General features: G+C 47.0%; 1 protein-coding gene across 3 annotated transcripts; it reads left to right on the forward strand.

Moving 5' to 3' along the window:
• The first annotated feature begins 1,853 nt into the window (after window positions 1–1,853).
• Window positions 1,854–20,849, forward strand: PANK2 (pantothenate kinase 2). 3 transcript variants are annotated; one of them, XM_074587238.1, is made up of 7 exons: window positions 1,854–2,162; window positions 11,840–12,192; window positions 13,286–13,539; window positions 14,564–14,740; window positions 14,991–15,114; window positions 16,976–17,101; window positions 17,561–20,849. In XM_074587238.1, the coding sequence occupies exons 1-7, from the start codon at window positions 1,925–1,927 to the stop codon at window positions 17,609–17,611; spliced, it is 1,323 nt and encodes a 440-aa protein (XP_074443339.1). In that variant the 5' UTR covers window positions 1,854–1,924; the 3' UTR covers window positions 17,612–20,849. The 3 variants fall into 3 exon arrangements, with proteins under 3 accessions (XP_074443339.1, XP_074443340.1, XP_074443342.1); XM_074587239.1 differs by lacking the exon at window positions 1,854–2,162 and having other exon boundaries at window positions 11,915–12,049; XM_074587241.1 differs by lacking the exons at window positions 1,854–2,162; window positions 11,840–12,192 and adding an exon at window positions 12,211–12,227.
• Window positions 20,850–22,315: the final 1,466 nt, after the last annotated feature.

The following is a 22,315-nucleotide window of genomic DNA, read 5'->3' on the forward strand; positions in this document are numbered from 1 at the left end:
GATGTACAACCCAGGTATATGAAACACACTCAGGGCTCAGTATTGACAGTGCTCTGAACTTCAGGCAGCAAAGCTCAGTGAGTTGTTTTTAACAAAATGAGGCCAACACTTTTATGAAGAAGGGTTATTTTTATTCAGTGAGGTTATGCTTATCTTATATTGGTACCAACATCATTTATATGCTTCCTGCACTTGCCCAACAGGATATTAAAATTATACAGATGAAATTTGACCCATCTCTTTGTCCTGTTTTCACCACAACAACCATAATTCAGCAAATTCTTACTGAAATTATTACACCTTTTTTGAATGTCAGTGGCTTATCCCTTTGGTATCGAATTAATGCCTGAGGATTGCGGTGAGCTGAGATTAATGCAATGCAGGTGAAGAGCACCATGGGTCACTGGGTTGCAGTTCCACGCTTGACTGTGCTCTAGGTATGTTAGACATCAATTAACATTCCACCTAGGAACCTCCATTGTGTTACAACAGGAGCTGTTATGGCATAATAGAGCCTGGGAGTCTGTTTTCCTCTTGAATGTCATGCTGTTGCTTGCTGCTTGCACCCTGTTTATGGTCATCTCAGTTTTTCTGCTGCCTGGATGGCTTCTGCTGTAGTTGTTAGCATAGCATTGATAAATATAGGGAGAGAGTTTAAAGAACAGGGTACATCAGCACTTAATTTACATCACAACTTAAATTACGTTGTGATTTGTAGGGGAGCTGGATTGGGTTGGATTGGGTCAGATGTATCCCAAATCCTTGACCCTTGTTTCTTTGTCTCTCCTTCTCAGTCTCCTGTCTTGGTTCCCATTTTGTTGTGACCGTCCTTTCTACTGCGCTTGCAAGATCTTTGGAGAACTCGAGTGTTTCCATCTGCCCTCACTGGAAGAGGGGGTTTGGATCCAGTCTGATCTCTGAGGCCTTGTGAAGGGGAACGGGACTTCTTTCTGATGTCTGTCTGTCTGTTCCTCTGCAGGAGGGAAACCTTAGCTCTCCCCAACAAGGCCGGAGCCCTACTAGTCCAGGATGTGTTGAGCTCAGAAACATCTGATGCTGTTTTACTTCATGTTAGTGTCCTCATTACAGCCCAGAGAGGCAGCCTCCCAAGACGAGTCTTTCCAGCATGGCTATGGGACGGAACGTCCTCACGGGCAGCATCAGCAGTGACAGTCTGGAGCTCCCCAGAGATGACTAACGAAGGAGGAGTTGGAGAGTTTTAGGTGGGGAACGGGGTCTAGGCCCCAGGCCTACATGGCCTAAATGGTTCTGCCACCCCTTGGGGTGGCGGAGGCCCTGTGGTGCAGGCCCGACGTGGTGGGGGGCTGCGGAGCCGTCGCTCCGTGAGGGGATGAAGAAGGCCCCGCTATTTGCATATGCAAATAGTATGCAAATAAGCCCCCCCGCGCGGCCCAGCCCAACTGGGCCTACTGCGGTCTTCCTTACGGCCCCCTCCTGCGTTGCCATAGTTACCCGGCCTGTCAATCAGCCAGCCTTCTCCCGCCCCGACCGGGCAGCCGCATCACATCATTGGATAGCTGTCGCGTCATTCTCTTCCCAAAGGAAAACTATAGGCCAACGCTGCCGCATATCGGCCCGCCCCCGCGGGCGCCTGAATCCCCGTCCGTGCCGCGATCATGCATTCGGATTGGGTAGCCGTGCTTGTCACTCTCCGCGCCCGAGCGCGGGGGGAGGGCCTGGCGCCCCGCTTGCCCTCCAATCTCTCTCTCCCATTGGCGGAGCCGCTTGTCTTTCCGTGCGGCGGAGGGCGCGGATTGGGGGGTGGATGGGGGGGGGGCCGCCGGGGCCGGGGGCGCGCGCGGCGCGCGGGGGGCCGTTTGGCGCAAGCGCGCTGCGAGGCGGTGGCTGCGGCGGTGGTGGCGGCTGCGGGGAGCGCGGCGCGGCGCGGCGGGGCGGGCGGCCCATGGGGCCGGGCCGCGCTGCGGGGATGGAGCCGCTGCGCAACGGCGGCGGCGCGGAGGAGCAGGAGGAGAAGAAGGAGAAGCCTCGGCGGAGGCCGGGGGCAGAGGGGGCCGGACCCCCGCGGCGGCGCAGCAGCGGCGCCACGGCAGGCGTTGACAGCACGGCGGGGCCGCAGCCCCGCGAACGGGGCGGCTCCGTCAGCCGCCAGCGGCGGGACTCGGTCCGCAAGAACCGCCCGCGTGAGTGCGGCGGGGAGCGGGGGGTGAACGAACGGGGGGGTGGTGGGGGGTGTCTGCGGCGGGGGCGGGGCTTGGAGGGGCGGGGCCGAGGGGGCGGGGCCGAGGGAGGGGTTTAGAGGGTGTCAGTGGGGAAGGGGCGCGGTCGGGGAGGTGGAACTATGCTAATGAGCCGGAGTGGGGCGGGGCTTGGATGGGTGGGGCCGGCAGGGGGCGGGGCCAGGCGGGCGGGGTGGGGCGGGGGGAAGGGGCCCAGGGTGCTCAGTTTGGGGACACCACCGTGGGGGTGGTGCATTGTCCTGCGTGGCCAGTTCTGGGAGAGGCCGGCGGGGACGTGGTGGGGCGAGGAGGCGCCTGGTGGGGCAGGAGGCAGAGGCTGGGGGCCTTGGGCTGAGGGGGAGGGAAGGTCACTGGCAGGGACACGGGGTGAGGAAAAGGAGGCAGAAGGACAGATGGAGGGTCCGGGGCGTGCAGCCAGAGCCAGGGGGTGATGGCGGCACGTCTGGGCTGGTAACTGGTGGGAGAAAAGCAATGGAGAGCAAAGAGAAGGGTGTAAATTTGGGTAGGGGGGAGCCCTGCGGGTTTGGCAGGGACCGGGCACAGACCCAACCAGGCTTTGTAAGGCAAAAAACCATCCCCTGAGCCACGTTTTTAAATGCCGTATGGGGAGCGGTCTGTGGAGCGAGTTAGGCGCAAAATGGATGTCAGCCTTCATTTTGGCAGCAGCAGGAGCTGCCGCTCAGGTGGCTGTGGCTGGTGACTTCCTTCAGCCATGTCTGAAGTGGAACCGAGTGACTGTTTCTTTACTCGCGCTGGAGCCCTTCCAGTTGGAAGGAAATTGCCATCCCCGGAAAATGAAATAGCGTCAGTGTGGTTCCCCGTTACCTGCGCAGCTATTAAAGGACATTAGCAAATGAGTCCAGGAATCACAATTGTCCTGCATCTCCTAGCAAGACTTGGTTTGTTGGCTGGCAGTGCTGAGATGCTATATTTACCATAGTAATGTAATGTTTTAAATAGTATTCTTTCTGGGTTTTTTGGTTGCTAGAAAAAAAGGAAGCTTCTCTTTTGCCCTTAGTGTGAAAAATAGGAATTAGATCTTAAAAGACTTTCAGAGACATTTGCTGGACAGGATGCTGCTTGTGTTACTAATTTGAGGCAAGTGCAGCTCAGCAATGCTAACGTAGCGTCAGCGTGGCTGTGCGAACCTGTTCCCTTCGCCTCTCCCCTCCTTCCGTTGCCAGATCGTGCTGGATTACAGGAGTGATCCTGCACCAGGAAATGATTGTCGAGTTAATGTTGAATAACTGAGGTAATTGAGGGTTTTTCTGCTTACCCAAGAATTAATAGGATGGAAGAGAAATTTAGTAGGGGGGTGTAATGACACTAGCAGTGGTGAGCATCCTTGTGATTTAGATGCGGCAAAACCAGCTTTGTATGTGAAAGTCTGCTTGTGTGGCTATCATCGTGAGGAAATCACAGCAAAACATACCAATGGGATCTGTGGGGTTGTTAATTAGAGACATGCTAGTTAGTAGGTTGCAGCTAGCTGTAGGGAAACGAAGGAGATCTCCGGCGTGAAAATTAGGGTGGACTTAGATGGAGCTATCCATTAGGTGATAAGACTCTCCTGCCTTGCTTGAGGGCAGTTTCTGTGTCTTCTATGGAAAATTTAGTTCAAAGTTGGGCATTGAGGTTCTGGTTTGCTATGGTAAAGTTCAATGCAGAGACTGGTGTGGGATACTTCTAAGAAAACAGGTGTTCTGGCAGCTTCCACGACAAGATTTGGGTCGAGTCTGGAAGGTCAGCAGAGTACAATTCGGGATTACGATGTAGCCTGTATTTCCTAAGTGATTTTTGTGTTAATTGGAAGAAAAATATGCTTGAGCGAGTACATCCCTTAATAGGGAAAACGTCTGATGTCAGAGTAAATTACGTTTTGAAGTTAAAATGCTCGATCCCACATTAAGGAAGATTCAAGCAAGCCTAAATGAAAGCAAACCGCTTAATGGGCGTATGATCAAAAATGTCCTACTTTAGCTCCCACTTGTCTGTTGCTGGTATGTGGCAAACAAGCTCGGTGACCTTGAGGCTTGTCTTGCTGCCTGTGCTGGCAGATGCCCTGGCAGATGAGCCCCGCTTCCCCAGGAATGAAAGGATTTCAGCGGGCTGCGGTTCAAGCTCGTGATCTTTCTTCCTCCGTAGTCGTCTGCCTGGACCAGCAATGTGTGGCGAGGACTGTTTCACTGCAGAGATCAGGGAAGGTCTGAGACTGTGGGGACTCAGGTCAGGTTGGATATATCGGAAATAACCCCACCTCCAGCAGTACAATCGATGTCCAAGCTGTGTGCTTTTGTGCATCTCGGGCTATTAAATGTTTCTTGGTGCACTTCATAGGAACTGAAGGGCTTTATCACAGACGCCGTGATTTTCAGTGTGCCACAGGCAAAAGGAGAAGAAGTCAAGGATGCTGTTGCTCTCAGAAGGGAGTGAGGAGTGTCCTTGAAAATGTTGTGAAGGAGAGATTTGTTGAAGTTCCGAGCTGCTTTGGTCTATTATGTTGGTGAAGAGGAGCTTGACAGGATTATTAGTACAGGCAGAAAATGCTTTATCAGCTCCAGAGACTACAGAAGAATTCCTTTCTGGTAATGAATTATCGGAACCATTATTGAAATCTACACTTAAAAACTGGACTGGAAATTCCCCAGATGAGCAAAGAGGATATTCATGTTTACATTTACTGTAACGTAATTGTGGGATACCAAATGGCTTGCTGTGGGTAGGTTTAAGTGCCAGGCATAAAACCGATGATGATCAGATCATAATGAGCAGGGGAATATTTTGTTGTAATGAATATTCCTTATGATAAGAGAAATAGGTCAGCGATTCAGTTCATCGGCTTCCCTCCTTTTCCCCTTCCCCCAGCCTCTCCTAGCTCTCCTGTGCTGCTGTACTGCTTTTCTGCTCCTTCATGGAAACCTGGTTTCCTTGGTAGAGATGAGTTTAGGTTATTTCCCTGGGTAACAAAGTATGCTTCTCCTGTCTGTAGCCTGTTTGTTAGTTCTTTGAAAAAAAAAAAAAAAAAGAAAAAGGCTTGTTTCGATGTTTTTGCTGGGCATCACCCATAATGTTTTACTGTTTGACAAAAGGGGAGGGAAAGTAAGTTACATAAAGTGTGTTTGTATTGTAGGCTATTCATGAATTCCAAAATAAAACCGATACCTAAAATGTCAAGAAGAACATCCTGCAAATAGTTTCTAAAAATGTATGCATGTGTGGTTTAAAAAAAAAAAAAAAGACCCCCCCCCAACCAAAACCACGTCCTCATCCTTTCTGTAGTCCTTTCAACTGATTTTTTTTTTTTTTCTAAGTTTCGGTATCTTCTGCCAGAATTATGGAAAGACATAATGTATGCATGGCTTTAAATTCTTAATATACACATTATCCAAGTAGAGGAACAAATAAAAGACTGTTTTGGCAGCTCTTTTGCAGTATAAAATTTAATCTTTGATTTTTTTAAATACCTTTTTATGTTTTGGAATTGTGTATGAAATGTGAATTCCTAGCAGAGCCTATTTTTAGAGATGGAAGGATATGTAGACTTAGTGTCGCTTTATGTTAAATGCTGATGAATGTTTTTTTCCCCATCTCCAAGTTTTTCATCGCGGTATAACACTATTAAAATATAACATTGAGTATTGTGGAGTAAGTGTAGAGATGCTGTCGTATGCTCAACTAAATCCTCAGTCTTCATTGCTCCTCTGCAGGCAGTTCTTTTAGCTTCTGGTATAATTGGCTCCTAACTTAAGGATCAGTCTGAAATACTACTTGAGCTGCTTGTCATATGAAGAAAATCCGCCGTGGAGATCTTTAATTATATCTCCTCTTTCGTCTTGACACTTCTGTAGCTTTCGAAATAAGTCTGTTGAGGTTTGGTTGGTTTTTTTTTTATTTATATAGTGTCCAGTTTTATAAAGTAATTTACATAACAAATAAAGTCGGCATATTTTTCTTGCCCCAAAGAGCTTACAGTCTAACTCTAAAAGGGATTTGAAGATGAAGGGAGGGTGGCAGGGCTCTTGCTGTGGTAACACATAGTATCCTTGAGCTTTTCTGTGTGTGAGGTTATTCAGTGCTAGCTGATAGCCCTTAGTTTTGTTTGCAGGCTGCTCTTTTGTTTGTTGTTGGCGTATCCATAGATTAGCCCATTAGAAGAAGGTTTATTTTCAAGGCAAAGAGCTGTCTGTAAATTGTGGATGTGAAAATGTACGTATAGAGGTACTTTTTAAAAGCATCTGTGCTATGAGAAAACAATATTTTGTCAGGCCAAAAGATGAAGAAATTTTTTCTTGGAAAAAAATTGCTTTAAGATACTTTATAACTGCTGTTGCAGTGTGTTGCATTAGGGAGCAAGTGAAAATACAGCTCGTGGTTCTGTGCCTGATCTGCTGAGCGGTGCCATGTTCCATAAGTCACCTTCTTTGTATCCCTGCTACTTTTCACACTGAGTACTGTTGGATATAATTTTTTGTCTTACACAATGTTTGAGAGTGGGGTTATTGGCTGTCATTGTGCTAACAGAGTAAATATAGAGTTTCTTCAAGGAAAAAGGCTGTAGAAGGTTTTGAATGGAGAGCAGTTCTGGTTTTGAGAAGAGGATTTCCTGCCTTTCTTGTGAATGTCCAAATACCCAGGGAGAAAGTAAACACTTCCCGGACGGTCACAGAATCACAGAACAGTTTGAGTTGGAAAGGACCTTTAAAGGTCATCTAGTCCAACCCCCCTGCAATGAGCAGGGACGTCTTCAACTAGATCGGGTTGCTCAAAGTCCAGTCCAACCTGACCTTGAATGTTTCCAGGGATGAGGTATCTACAGCCTCTCTGGGCAACCTGGTCCAGTGTTTCACCACCATCATTGTAAAAAATGTCTTCCTTCTATCTAGTCTGAATCTGCCCTCTTTTAGTTTAAAACCATTACCCCTTGTCCTATCACAGGCGCTACTAAAAAGTCTGTCCCAGCCCCAAGTGCTGGGTGAGAGGAGAGTCCAGAGCTTCACACTGTGATGCTCTTCCATGATCTGCCTGTGGGTTTCTCATCCTCCCTGTCGTTCTCTGGCTGTTGAGCGCTTGGAAAGGACAGAAGTGCGAGGCTCTTCCCCAGCAGGGAGGTGGTGAAGAGAGGCAGTGTTTGCATTTTTTGCCTTGGCCATTAAAGCTGGCATCTTCTTGCGCCGGTTATTTCAGCAGAACCTTCTGATGGGGAAAAATCAGCCTCTGGGCTGCCCAAAGGCTCCTGGATGCCACCAGCTCTCACCCTGCTCTAGGTCTGCTGTCTTCTGCAGCGACTCTTTTGGAAAAAAATGCTTTAGAGGCTTAAAAGGGAGAGATCTTTGGATGGCTTTCAACTGCACTGTAGATGTTGGGAAAAAATCAGTGTTTTAAGAGAAATCTCAGTAGCAGATGGTGATGGCGTTCATCCAGGAGAGCTTCCTCCTTCCTTCCTTTGAAGGCATGGATTTTTCTAGTTCTCAGATATGGAAGAGCTGTCGCTGCCCTGCATGTTCGTGTTGGCTGACTTCCTGCAAGTGTAAGAAAAAAAACATTTCTCCATGTCGTTGAAATAATTTCCTCCTCTTTTTTGTGTGCGCCACACCCCTTTCCTACAAAAATGGGTTTATAGGGGAAGTTTTTTCCATGCCCCAGATCAAGCGCTGTGTGTGGGTTTTACTGCACGGAGAATCCTTTAAGATATGTTAGAGAAGTACTTAATTTTGAGCCAGCATGCTTCTTCCTTGGATTCTTAACCTGTGGCTGGGATGTATATAATGAGAGATCCATAATTAAGAATCGTTTGGTTCAAGTTAATTACTGTAATAGGCTATCTTTTAGAATTTATCCCTGGTGAGTTACTGAAGGTATAGCCGAGCTGTTGGCAGATTGCGAACACCAGCTGCTCCACGCAGAGGCTTTCTGCAGCTGGTGCTGCACGGATGGGTGAAGCCAGCTCTGGCCTGGGGCTGTGTCCCAGACTGGGAGGTTGGATGCTCTTCTTGGGGCCAGCTGGGATTTAGCAGGGCCAGTGCTGAGTGAAGACTGGTAAACCCCGACCCCAGCCTGACCAGTTTACACCAAGCTCCGCAGGCATCGCTCCTGTTTCCCCCTTAGCCACGTGTTCTGATGTGCCAGACAGTGGATAACTGGCGTGGTTTAACCCCACGCTTGGATGTTCTGCTAGTTCAGTGGCAGCTGACAACACCTGAATAAAAAGTAAATTTGTAGCTATTACAAAACTGAAGGTCTTGAGGGCATCAAGAATGAGTTGGGATGAAGTTTCTAAGGAGCTGCTGTGTTTTTTCATGACTAGGAAAGCTTCCTAAACTGATGGACCGAGTTGGTGGTTCTCATGCCGTAAAATTTGGAAGGTTTGTGTCCCTGAATGTAGGAGTTTGGTGTGTGAACTTCATGGCCAACTTTAAAATGAACTAGTGTTATTCTACTGAACAAAGGCTTATACTGCCAGCTGAATGTCTACTCTGGAGTGGAAGCCCATTATCTTGTGGTGAAGCAGCCCATATGGCATTTTCAGTTACGTGGCTTTGGCAGGGCACCGTGCCTTAGTTTTTGGATGCTTTTCTGCTGCACCCCAATGAGGGCATCTCCAAGACCCCACCCTGTGCTCTCTCTCTGTTTTCACCCTCGTGTAGCCTGGCAAAGTGAGGCTGGGGAGAGGATTGCTGTCTCTAAATACAAGGGTGCGGATGCTTTAAAGAAAAAAAAAAAAAAACCACAGCACAGGTTTCATAGTTCAGAAAACAAAATTACATGTCCTAACAGGAGCAAATATATTCCAGAAATCAAAAGGAGGTTTCCCAGCACCAGGACAGGAGCTTTGTGGAACCAGTCCCTTCGTCAGAGCAGAGATGGCAAAGCAGCTGAGTGCTTTTAAGAGCGGGAAGTTTGTGAAAAGGGAGTCCAGGATGTTAGTGACCACAACAGGCAGGAGAAGACTTGGCTGAGTAACAGGAGAAGCCTCTTCCTGTTCCTTTTCTTCTGTAGAGCTTGCTAGTTCTACAACAGAATTTAAACAGTATTGAAAAGCACAGTGCGTGTGGCGAAACTGGTTTTAGTGATCCTGAACAGGAACTGGATATTAAAATAGAGTGGTGTTTAGCCTGGAGGGACGGGAGCAGCAGCAGAAGGCTCTGGTTTGGCTGCCAGTGCCCTGTTTTCACCTGTGTGTCTCTCAATAGCAGGGCACGATCTGTGTTCAAAGCATTTTTCTACGGTAGTTAGTTGATAAGAATAGGACTTTGATTCAAAGAAAGACAAAATACTTTGAGGGCGTCCTATTCTGCCATTAATATGGGACTGCTGACTTACGGGTGTATATGCCATATTAGATGTGGCTTTAATATCACATCAGGTGGGCCTGTGTATGGATTTTTAAGTTTAAGGTGTTGGGATGAGCAGGCGTGTGCAGGTGAGTGAAGCATGCAGACACTTGGTGTTTGCTGCCCAGATGCCCGCCGTGCACAAGTAGGGTGTCCGTCTCCCTGTCGGAGTGGTTGTGGTCTCTGTCACGTCTCTTTGCCGGCTCAGGTGCTGTTGCCACACTCCACAACAAGGCCCTTTCTTTTACAAAACCCCTGAAGTTTGTCCTTTTCCTTTCACTTATACTCTGGGGTCTTGGACTCCCCTTCCTATGAGGATGCTCCCCCTGGTCTGGTGTCCCCAGGGATATGGTTTTCCTCATGTTACGTGATGAGGCCCAGGCAGCCAGAATTCTTCTCTTGAGAAGTAACTTAACTGTTTAATTTAGCTATAGTAAGGTTTTCATGAGGGAAAGTCAGACACATGGGCTAAACTTTTTCCCAAGTAAAGCACTTGGTAGACTTTCCATCCTGAAATGCTGATAGAGTTTGCAATTTTGAGTTCTGGAGTACAGAATGAGAAATTGTCATGAGAAAAGTCCTTGAATTGCTCCTGCTTTCTTTTCTCTGTTGGACTGTGATTCAGATTTCTCTCTCTCTCATTCATGAACAGTTATTTTTATGTCCGTTCTTGTTTGAAGTAAATGGATTAGAAATAGAGGATGATTGAGATCTGGACGTGCCTCCTAAAATAGAGCTTGCATCTTCTTTCAAGATTTCTTTTGCTGATGGTTGGGGTGGCCTCTATGTAAATATATAAAAATAACTCGGTGATTTAAAAATAACGTGGGTAGCTGATGGCTGTAGCAGCTTCTGGGGAACTGTGACGCTCTAAAAGGGCCTGTTTTACCTCTTCTCTGTACAGCAACCAATTTAACCTGCCGAGGAGAGGATACATCGTCTTCAAACACGTGCTTGCCTGTCGGGTTTGTGGCTTTTCAGAGATGGTTTGGTCTGGGAGTGAGCTCCCCTTCTGCCCCTGGGTTGTTTTCTTTGTTGTTCAGCTTTCTTAAGTGCTGCCTCTGGGTATTTAGGTGTTGCTCTCTGACTCCTTAGTGCTCCTGCAGCTCGAGTGGCGGGGCCTCCGCCGGCACCTCCGGGACGAAGGGACAAGGAACATGCTCTCGCTTGGGCGGTTCTGCCTTCTGGAGGTGGCTGCTGCTCCCCTGAGTTTAACCGGAGGGACGCTCGCTTTCAAATGGTGGTAGGAAGGAGGGCTTCTTCGTGTTGCATGCTTATCTGTCTGCAGATAAGCAAACATATTTTGCAAAAGTAACAGTAGCATGTTATCATTCCTGTCTCTGATGTGTAAGAATTTTACGAAAACCTGAGATCCTTCTTTCCAGAGGAACGTTAGTAACATCTATGCTGCATTCAGGTTTATTTTCTAAACGTTCTTTTTTTTCTTTTGGAAAAAACGCAAGGGTTTAATCCCAGTGCCATAAGCCATAACATGTGGCTACGTTTTTCTCTTTGCTCTGGAGCCCATGTATCTTGTTAGCTCTAGTCTATCCTTTAGCTCATTAATAGTAATATTAATCTGTTCCAGCTCTCAGCTCTAATCGCAGATTCCATCTGATCAGGGTTTTCTCTTGATCTTTTCCAAGAAGCTCATTATCTAATACAGCTGTAAATGTTGCTGGGCCTGACAGTAATGCATATTTTGTACCATGGGGGAATTTGACTAATAAAATAATCCAATTAGACATTTGTTTTTGTCTCCCTGGGGCATCTTAGATTACTTGTCTACCTCAGTTATGTGTTGTAATTAGTTAACGTTTGTACATCCTTTTGATGTAAAAGCGGTGGTATTATCCTTGGCTCTGGCTCTGGCTCAGAAATTTATAAAAGAAATAGCGGGGGATTAAAATGGCAGCAGCATCTAGCGGGTGTATGGATGCTGTCAGACCTGCGCTGTGTCTGTCTTCAGTGCTGCGTGGTGGTGTAAGTATTTTGAGGATTGCGTATCAAATGTTGGGGGAGCTCCTGAACACGAGGTATCTCAAAACAGGAGTTAAGTCCATGGACAGAGGAGTCTCAGCCACACTTGTCAAAGACAGATGAGACTGCTAACATTTTCTCTTGTGTTTTCCACTTTACAAATGAAAAGATCAAACAGGCCTGCATCTTGGAGTCCCTAGGGAATTGCGTGTATTAATTCAGTTCATAAGTATTTTGCCGGTGGTATGACAGTATCATACTCTCTTTCTTTTTTTTTTTTTTCCTTGTTTTTTTTTCTCCTCTCTTTAGTCTTTCCTTGGTTTGGCTTGGATATTGGAGGGACCTTGGTGAAACTTGTTTATTTTGAACCAAAGGACATCACTGCTGAAGAAGAGGAGGAAGAAGTGGAAAACCTCAAAAGCATCCGCAAATACCTGACATCAAATGTAGCCTATGGATCTACAGGCATTCGGGATGTGCACCTTGAACTAAAGGACCTTACCCTGTGTGGACGTAAAGGCAATCTGCACTTTATACGCTTTCCTACTCATGACATGCCTGCTTTTATTCAAATGGGAAGCGAAAAACACTTCTCAAGCCTCCATACTACCTTATGTGCCACGGGAGGTGGAGCGTACAAATTTGAGCAGGACTTTCTCACAGTATGCATTTTTGGCTTCTATACAATTAGGATCTGGTAGTGAAATTTTCTTAAAGCTGAAAACTAGCAAACTTTCTCTGCAGACTCTAAAACTTCTCTAAATCTTAGCTTTGGAAGAGTGTACCTAACTCAAATTGAACTTGGTTCAGGAAACAGCATGTGGAGTCGAGTTCCCATCTCCAGATTAGGAGACTTTCTTTCCTGAAAGCGCATGTAACATTCTTGTAACTCTAAAGTTATTCTCTGACTTCCATGGCGTGTGCTCTTACAAGACTTTCTCTGTATTAATAATCTCTGATTATGCTGATGTCAGTCTTGTGGGGTTTTTTCTCATTGCTGTCTTTCACGTGCTTAATATTTGTTTTGTTTTTCCCTTGCGCATGTGGTTTCATTTCTAACACACGCGTGAGTGAGCTGATTGATTGAGGTGCAGTCAAATTTGGTGGTGAATTAACTGAAAGAACGTTGGTAGCTGGAGTTTGACGTCATCATGTGGCTTCATTCTAAGTTTGATTCTTGTTCATAGGTGAAAAACATATGTAATAAAAACTTTGTTTCACCAGGGCTTGAAAAAAATGCACCAAATAATGAGGCTTTTTGTGCGGTTGAGGCAGTGACATGAGGGGAAAACAGTTTCATAACTTCCTTTGTTTTCTGGGTGTTTTTTTGGCTGGGTTTTGGTTTTTCGATTTATTTAATTGATTATTTATTTATTTTTGTCCAACAGTTAAGTCCCTTCTCATTTTTCTTTGTCTTTTCATGCCAGTGCCTCAGAGTCAGGGCCTAAATCGGGCCCTTGGAAGATGATGGGATTCTCTTGGCGTCCATTTGTGGATCCAGTTGTTTGTTTCCCCCCTCTTCCATGTCTGCCCACTTTAGGGCCGGGGTAGTTAGCAGTCCGCATGCGTGGAGAAAGACAAGACGGAGCCCTCCTGTGATCTGTACTTCTCTCAGCCACCACAGGGAGTAGTGGACATAGCTGAATTTAGCTGTCAGTGCATGCATTTTTCTAGCCCTGAGCATAAACACTTCAGATCCCTAGCTGCTTCTTGAATATTCTTCTTTTTCTTTTTTTTTTTTTTTTTTTCCGCCAGATGGGTGACCTCCAGCTTTGTAAGCTAGATGAACTCGATTGCCTTATTAAAGGAGTTTTGTACATTGATTCAGTTGGATTCAATGGACATTCAGAGTGCTACTATTTTGAAAACCCGACGGATGCTGAAAGATGTCAGAAGCTCCCATTCAACTTGGAGAATCCGTATCCTCTCCTTTTGGTGAACATTGGCTCAGGGGTCAGCATTTTGGCTGTATATTCGAAAGAAAACTATAAACGGGTAACGGGCACCAGGTGAGTGCCGTGAGGGGGTACATTCACGTTGAGTTTTATTTTAGAATCTGGAATGTGTTTCTTCATTGTCGATGACATTTTCAGGGACAAGCTTGAGGTGAATGACGGAACGTCTGCTTTTACTGCAGTCGCTCATCTCTGCCAACAGAGATCCCTCCTGGAAGAGAAAATCTGAATTTCATGTTTTGGTTTGCTTACTGCAACCAGTCTCTTTAGTTCCTACAGCAGGGCAACTGAAAAAACAGCTTCTAAACTGTTCTATTTGCTATCAGAAAGATCCCATAGTTTGGGATTATCCCAAATATACTCATCGTGATCATATTAACAACTGTTAGCTTTGATCCTAGCAGTAGAGATTTGCATCCTGACTTCCAAAAGTTACCTTACTTTGGTGGAAGGGATGCTGGCGCGGCAGTAACTCCCCAGACAGTTGCTGGACCGCTGCAGCTACCCTTCCTGAAGATGTGACTCTTGTTGCCAGGCAAAGCCAAAGAGCTCTGTGGCTTTAAGCTTTCCTGAATTTCCTGAAAGTTATCAATAATAATAAAAAAACCCCACAGTACAGATTTCCTCTTATTATACATCATTATTGGCATGTGTGTACCGTGAAGTTAACAGGGATGTATTTTTTTTCCCCTAAGTTTTGAGTAGCTGTGCCCTAATACTCCAGTTATCCCTAAGGACTAATATTTATTTTAAGATTGACTTCTCTGAGTGCTGGGAGGAAGGTGGATATTGTAAAATAAGAAAATCAATTTGTCATTCAGAAACATGCCCTCTGCAGAAGGCTGTGAGGGCGTGGGATTCCTTACGGGCTGTAGGTTATTTGAAAGTAACAGATTTAAAGAAAACTGCTGCTCTTCCAAGATTGCTCTCACTGAAAAGAGAAGCAGCTGAAGGAATGGGGCAACCTGAGCTAACGGAGCATAGCTGAGTAATCCCAGCTTTCCCTGGAACAAGCCATTTTCTTTCTCTGTCTCTTTAGAAGCAAGGCGGGTGACTTTCATTTTGCTTTATGTTGCAGCCTTGGAGGTGGAACCTTTTTTGGTCTCTGCTGCCTTCTTACCGGTTGCTCCACCTTTGAAGAGGCCCTTGAGATGGCCTCCCATGGAGACAGTACCAAAGTGGACAAACTAGTGCGGGACATTTACGGAGGAGACTATGAGCGATTTGGGTTGCCAGGCTGGGCTGTAGCGTCCAGGTAATGACTTGATTGATATTTATTTTCACGGGAGATGCCGCAAGGATGAAAAACTGGATTTATGTCTCTTAGGAGAGCTGCCATTCCTCCTGCTGTCCTGTTTTACCAGATCTAGATTACTGGTAGCAATACTTTTTTGAAGTTAGAAAGAAATACTTGACAATTAATCACTTTGATTAAATTAGCGGTTCCCATTTCTCCTGGAATTCTGATGCAAATGAACTTTTAACCTGAAAAACTGTCTTTGCAGCTTTGGAAACATGATGAGCAAGGAGAAGCGGGAATCTGTCAGCAAAGAGGACCTCGCAAAGGCTACGTTAATAACCATCACTAATAACATTGGCTCCATAGCACGGATGTGTGCACTTAATGAGGTATTAAGGGGAAATTTGTTTCTTTGCTTCCTGTCTGAAGCATCACCTGTGTGCTCCTGTCACGCAGAATCTCTTGTTCCCTGCGTATGCTTCTGTAGATGTATGTTCATGCTAGTCTTTTTGGATGTTCAGTAAGCTGTAATCTGCTCGTTTTGGTTTCTTCAGTAAATTTTGTCTGTGTAGTTTGAGCCAGATCGTTGTGCTTGAATGAATTAGGGGTTGGCTGTTGGTCTCGTTAGGTCCCCTGCTTGGTCAGGGGTTAAAACAGCTTCTCTGCGATGGTTTGAGGAACAGAAGGTGTGTGATAAACTACAGCTCTTGGGACCGCTGAGAGAGAAGGCAAGGCAGGGTGGAGGGGTGTGGGGGCTGGATACCTTTCCTGTGTTGTTTTTACGAGTTTGCTCTCCCATTTCTTGGTCAGGCCCCACCACTTCCACGGCCATTCCTGTATCTTTGTGCTTTCAGCTTCTTTACAGTGCTGCCTTGTTGCATTCATGTCAAGCAGCATTGTACAGGGCTATGAAAGAGCAGAGACATGCTCTCCACACGGAGCCTGGTCCCATGGGATGAGCTAACGGGGTGAAGCGTCCTCCTGACTCCTGTTGCTGTTGGCAGATGCTCGTTATTTACCTTCGTTTACTGCTGAAACTAAGCAAGATGTATTATAAAGAGTCCTGCCCACCATATATCTGCTGAGCGCTCACTCTATAGAGTACACAGCTGAATGCAGAGAGGATGCTGAGTGGTTAGGGGAAAGCGTTAATGCATGTGGGGATGGAAGGAAATCCGTAGAAGGGCGTGAGTGAAGGAGCAGATCTGATTCCTCATTAAGAGGAGGAAGTGAAAATTATTTTCTTGATGGAGAACAAGAAAGGTTCAGAGTTCATCACTTGGCTCAGGAGAACTATTTTGGGATTGAAAAAGTTTGGCTGGAAGTCTGATTTAGATACAAAGTGTCACTACTTGGTTGGCCTTCTTTCTTTCAGAATTGTGTTGGTTATGGGTTTCTAAATCTTTTTTCCTTTTTTTTTTCCCTCAGATTAACAGTATAGAGACATTCAGCTTTTTAAGTGATGAGTCAAAGGCCAGAGTTGGGGGGGAGAGAGGAGATGGCACTTGATGATCAGTGTTCCTCACCAGTATAAGAATCTCACAGCGAAAAATCAGCCATTCTATTCAAACTCCTAAGCTAGAAAGGCTGTAGTTACACCTCTGGGCTTCTGGGTAGTCTGGAAGAGCCTGTGTCTTAACATGACCTGGCTGCTACTGCTTTCTGGTAGAATTGTGGGTGCTTATAATGTTCTGCAGATCCTGCCTGACAGTTTCAGCATTTACTTGGGCTTTTTTGTGTGTATGTGTTTGGTTGCAGCCTCTGGCCCTTCCCAGTGCAGCTCCTGACCATCTCAGTGCACCCTTTTTGATCTCGCCTCGCTCTTTTGAACCGTCTCTTGCTGCTGCCAGACCCCAAGCCGACTCAGTGCCATCTCTTGCTTGCAGATCGGGTCTTTTGGGTCCAGTTTTAAAATTCTAAATTCAGAAAGCTGCGAGTGCATTCTAACCCTTCCCCACTCACCGAGGCAGTGACGCGCTTTAGCTGCCAGAACAGCTATTCGGGGCGATGCAGTTTCTCTGGAGCTGGTTGCTTTAACGTCGACTGGTGGTTTCCCTCTGCGTTCGGCTCGTTGTTTTTCATCAGGTCTCACTGGAAAGTGTATTTGAAAAGCTGTGTGTGGCATTTTTAAAAGGCACTATAAGTGTAACCTTTTTCCTCTTACTTCAAGGTAGGGGTTTCATCGTTGCAAACGGAAAATGGCATTCAGCCTTAATGTTCCTTTTTTTTTTTTTTCCTTAATACTTGCAGAACATTAATCGGGTGGTGTTTGTTGGCAATTTCCTTCGGATCAATACAATCTCGATGAGGCTTCTGGCATACGCTTTGGACTACTGGTCAAAGGGACAGTTAAAAGCACTTTTCTTGGAACATGAGGTGAAATGACTTCTTAAATTTATTTTCTCATGCCAGATTTCAAAGCTTTCGTGAACCAGCTGTGTGGGGTCTGTAGCTGTTGATGATAAACGCTCTGCAGCAGGTTCCCCGTGCTTTGTGACTACAGCCACAGTAACTGCCATGCCCAGTGTTGGGTCAGAAAAAACATGAATATTCTTCCAGTAGCTAATATTAGAATTGTTTGCTACCAATTTTGTCTTGCTTGTGAGCTTTCTATTAAGACTATTGACAGTGTAGACGATTCTGTGCAGCTCTGCTTTGCAAAACAGCGATTATAGTTAGCATCTATTTTGTAATGTACCTGCCTATAGTTATTTCTTTCCACTGTCCTTTATAAGTTGTTAAAATTACACCACACATGTACTGTTACTGTTCTTGTGCCAGGTGCGTGCCCATGTTTGAGTTTTTAATAGATATTCCTGTCTGTTTGCTCTTCAGGGTTATTTCGGTGCAGTCGGCGCTCTTCTGGAACTCCTGGATTCAGCCTGACTCCATGCAGATCCTGTATGTTGGACCTACGAAGTCAGGGTGCTTCCTGGGTCACCCTTTCGCTTCAAAGCATCTGTTCTGTGACTGTTAAAATAATTGTGCGTGAGCTGATGAGACAAGAAAAGGACTGTTGCGTTTCTGTCTGTAAACAGTTGAAACCAGTCTTCAGTTAGAACACAGGTTCGTTCAGAAGTATATATGCAAACACGCTGACCGAAGGTGGCGGTTGTATGTGGAACATCTGTTGGGCATTAGTTGCTGACATCAAATAGCCCTTTTTATGTAGTCTTCTACATATGTTTAATGGTGGTGACATAATAGAAGACTTGCAGTCTTATTCCCTCCATCGAGATTCCTTTGAGTGCTGGAATGTCCACCCACTTCACAGTTCATAGGGTTCAGCTGCAGCGTTTTACGTTCCGCAAAAAGAAGGGCATTGCGTTGGCATTAATTGTCTGTAAAGGGGAAAGAGCATCAGCACAGCCCCGGAGTGTGGAAATCGTATGGACCAGTTCTGCCTCCTCTGACCCGCGCAGTGGCCTCTCGAACACCGTTGTGCTATCAGTGAGGCTTTATTCCTGTTACCGCAGTCTCTTATCTATGTACGCAGATTTATTAGAGACGAAAGGTAAGGCACAAATCCTGTGTCTCGGGTAGCCCAGATCTGCTCAGGTTGTTCCTGTTTTCAGCCGGTAACGCTTCTATGCAGACCACAGTAACCTTCTCGTGTGCGCCATAGGGCTGGCACAGCATCAGGAGTGGCTGTCAGCCCCTGACCTTGACATCTGCTAAAAGCAAATTTGAAGATGAACATAGTGGGGTTTTTTTTGGGGTTTCTTTTCTCTGTTGTAATACTTGGCTGCGTATAACAATACCAAAGAGATTTCTTTTACTTTCAGTCATACACTTGGGTTCTTCTCTGCAATGTTCCATTTTATGTTTATTAATTGCTAAACTAGTAGTTTCCGGGGGAAATCTCTCCTTCCCGTATGCGTGCTGTAGTCTTCTGTTTTCTCTGTGCGTGGGGTCTTGCGTGCAGCCTGCAGACGGGCTTGCTGCAGTTTGGAACCCCTAAAGATCTCAGGCTGGGGGTTTAGAAATGGCGCATTGCACACTGAATAAACGCTCTCTCAAAACAGCGGAGATGTCGGTAGTGGGCAGCAGTTTAAAAAAGAGAAGGAGGAGGCATAGGGTTTGTGCCCTGACCTTCCTTCCTGGTATCTCCGCTTTGCCCTGCGCTTGGCAGAAGTCCTTCCCAGGCTCGGATCTTGCGTTTCGAAGTGAACAAGATCTTTAGCAAGACGGGCGTTCGTGTTCTCTTTGCCGCGCTGCCGGCATCAAGTTATTTTGGTACAACTGCGCTCCAGCCAGGGAGCGTGGAAAAAGCTGCTTTTCTGAGGAGCCATCTGCACCTTCCCGTGATGATGTCAGCTGAACAGAGACGCCGCTTCCAAGCGCGCTCCGCAATGCGGTGCTCCGCCTTTCCAGCTGGGCAGCTCGGCTCCGTGTAGAAGCCGTCCCTTTGGGAGCGGGGCAACGCGGTCTGCCATGGAACCCGAGTGCCGATGGCGTCAGTTCGTATTTGTTGGGGTTTATCTCAGGACATCGGAGTGACCGTCATCCTGACTCCAACACCTCTTTTAAAGTCGTGGGTTCTTCTCGGATAAGTTGATTTTCGTGCTCGTTTTGGTAGCTGCTGGCAGCGCTGGACGGCCCATGCCGGTTTGGCAGCTTGCGGTTTAGGTGCAGGAACGCGCAGTAAAATCGTGCCCGGCTCTACCCGTTGCTGCAGCCCGAAATCTGAGTACTCGCAAGGTGCTCCGCAGCTCGCTGGGTTCATTGCATGGTACCCGCCTCTCCTTTGGGCCAGAAACAGGAAGAAACTACAAATTTGGAAGACCTACTCTTTGCTAGATCAGATCCTGTGTGATATTTCTCTTGAAGCCTGCCCGGTCAGCTCTGCCGGGTAAGTGTTCCAGACAGCAGACACGGCGTAAAACAAGGCGTTTTCTAAACTTCAGTTCATTGTGGGCATGGAACTTCCTGAATGCGGCCAGTAATTTGGCAACCACAAAAAAACGCGAGGTAGGGAGAGAGTAGTGTGCATGTGAAAGGTCCTCTTTGCTACGTGCCGTCTGCGGAAGAAAATTTTTTGTGCTTTTCCTGCAGTATAGTGCAGGGTTCGTATCCCGCTCTGCTTTCAACGTAACGTGTTATGGGGGTCAAGCAGGATAATACAGAGTCATAGTGTGGTTTGAGTCGGAAAGGACCTTCAAAGATCATCTAGTCCAACCCCCTGCCAGGGACAGGGACATCTTCCACTAGTCCAGGTTGCTCAGAGCCCCGTCCAACCTGACCTGGAATGTTTCCAGGGATGTGGGGCATCTGCCACCTCCCTGGGCAACCTGTTTGGGATCTATTGCATCTGAGACCTCATTTATTCTTCATTTCTTGTGAAATTGCGTGAAAGATACGCCAAGTAGGTGTATTAAACAACTCCACTTCTGAATTGCTGATTGCAGGTTTTCTAGAATTAACTTTATCTCTACCACATAAAAGGTAACTTACCTTTTTTACCTTACCTATAAAGGGTAACTGCCACTTCAGCCGGGTCACCCACCCTCACGGTCGAAACTCGGGCCGTGGTTCGACCCATGGAAAAGAAACAGAAACACACTTTGGCTCTTTAATATCTCCTTGTGCCCAGGACCTGCGTCGCTCCTTGGTGTAATACCTCAGTGGTGGCGCTGGGCCCGTGCGGGCTTAGCAGCTTTAATTAGTCCCGGGGCTTTGATACAGACCACATCAGTGTGCGGAGGGCATGTATAAACCTCCTCCGAATCCTGCTGCACAGAAGAGGGGCTGATTATTTTTTTTAAATAGCAATAGCCTTGGAGCTGAAAACTGAGGGGAAGAAGCAGCTACCATGAAATGATGTTAAGGGAGAGGGAAGGTGTGGAGAGCTGAGAAGCCCCTGCAGCAGCCCTTGCTCTGCAAGAAGTCCCCGCCCTGAGGCTGGAGTCTCTGGGAGCAGCGTCCCGCGCTATTCCCCGTGTTCGCTCTGCGCGCTTGTGTGTGTGTGCGCGTCACTCCTCTTTCTGTGGATTTCGAGTAGATGCTGTGTGGTCTGATGGCCGACACCAAAGTCCCTGATGTGTCGTGTGTATTTTTTTGTAAATTGTTGTTTGTTTTTTGTGTTTTTTTTCTTGTAATAAAGTATTACAGTTATTTTTATATACTTGAAACTCTTACCTTTGCTTCTTGTCTCACTCTTCCTAGCTACAGAGCAAGGGATGAATGTTGATCTGAACAGGCATCAAGAACATGCCAGTGAAATGGGTGTAAATGAGTCCTTCACCTTTCAGTTGATTTTAGAAGCTTATTAACAATAACTGTCAGCAATCCTTAATTACTTTTCACTCCCTGTGCGTGTTCTGCTCTCTGGAAATGGCATTGCACAGCACATCAATGGATGGGGAAAAAATAAATCAGTATTTGGCTGTTGCTTGTGGTGAGAGAATCCCTTCCGGATGCTCGGTTGCTGCTTGGGCAATGCAGGGGGCAGTTCTTAAGGTACCTCGTTAAAAACGGGGTTATATACCAGGTTTGACCAAAACCCAAATGCTAGCGGGGGTCTGTGCTTCCGAGGGAAGGGGGGTTTGTGCTCGACAGGAGTTGGGTCTGAGCTTCATTTTGCAGCTGGGCTTCAGGGCCCCGAGGCGTCCTGAGGGGTATCGCAAGGCTCTGTTGGCAGCAGTGGGCTCCCAGCACCAGTCAGTCCAGTCAGGTGGGTTTCTAACATCATTCCAGGGCAAATTGCAGCGTTTTAGGGTTTCATGAAAGACTTTGGTGGTAGATGATGATTGGTACTTTGGAGGCCCTTTGGCCTTTAATGTATGGATGATACAGGTTGGTATGGATGATACAGGCTGGACTGGAGGTCAAAGCGAGGATCTCTCCAGAGCAGGAACCGGGGGTGGAAGTAACAAAAATAATTGTGTTTTGTTGATCTTGGTGCTGGATCCAGACTGTGGCTTGGCCAGACTCTCTGCAGCTGTGTCCCACCAGCAGGAATCTTCACCCAGCGAGCTCTTCATGACCATGACTGTCTGGAGCTTCTAGAAGATGACTAGGAGGGCAGCGAGAATTTCACTTGTGTTTCCTTCTGGAGAAGGTGAAGCAGAACATCTCCAGGTGGGACCTGCCTCCAGCACCCAGCTCTGGGGGGTGCAGCCAGCACTAGAGGGCAGCAGCCCTCTGCAACTGGGCAGGGACAGTGAGACAGCAGGACAGGGGACAGCAGGACAAGGCAAGGTGGGAGCTCTGCTTCCTCCACACCAGGTTTCTGTAGGGACGGCCCCAGCTGAGCAGCCCAAACGTGGCCAGGCAGGGGTGGAGAGCAGAGATTTGAGAGGATGAAAGGGTGATTTTCCGCCTGTCTGGTGGAGCCTGGAGGCAAGCAGGAGATGGGGTTTCAAGCTGGACCCCAGAAAATCCCATAGCATGGAGCCTGGGAGTTGAACGCCTCTAACTCCCATGGCCAGTGTGAGGTTGGCAATAGCCCAGTTAGGCCTTGCTGGCTGCCCCCGGGGTGGGAGCCCCTGCCCATGGGCTGGGTCTGGGCTGGGAAGGTGGTTTGGTGGAAGGAGAAACCTCTTCCGGAGCCAGGCAGCCCAAGCTGTGCCTGGGACCTGCAAAATCCCC

This window comes from Larus michahellis, chromosome 5, assembly GCF_964199755.1.
Source record: "Larus michahellis chromosome 5, bLarMic1.1, whole genome shotgun sequence".
NCBI classification, from domain to species: domain Eukaryota; kingdom Metazoa; phylum Chordata; class Aves; order Charadriiformes; family Laridae; genus Larus; species Larus michahellis.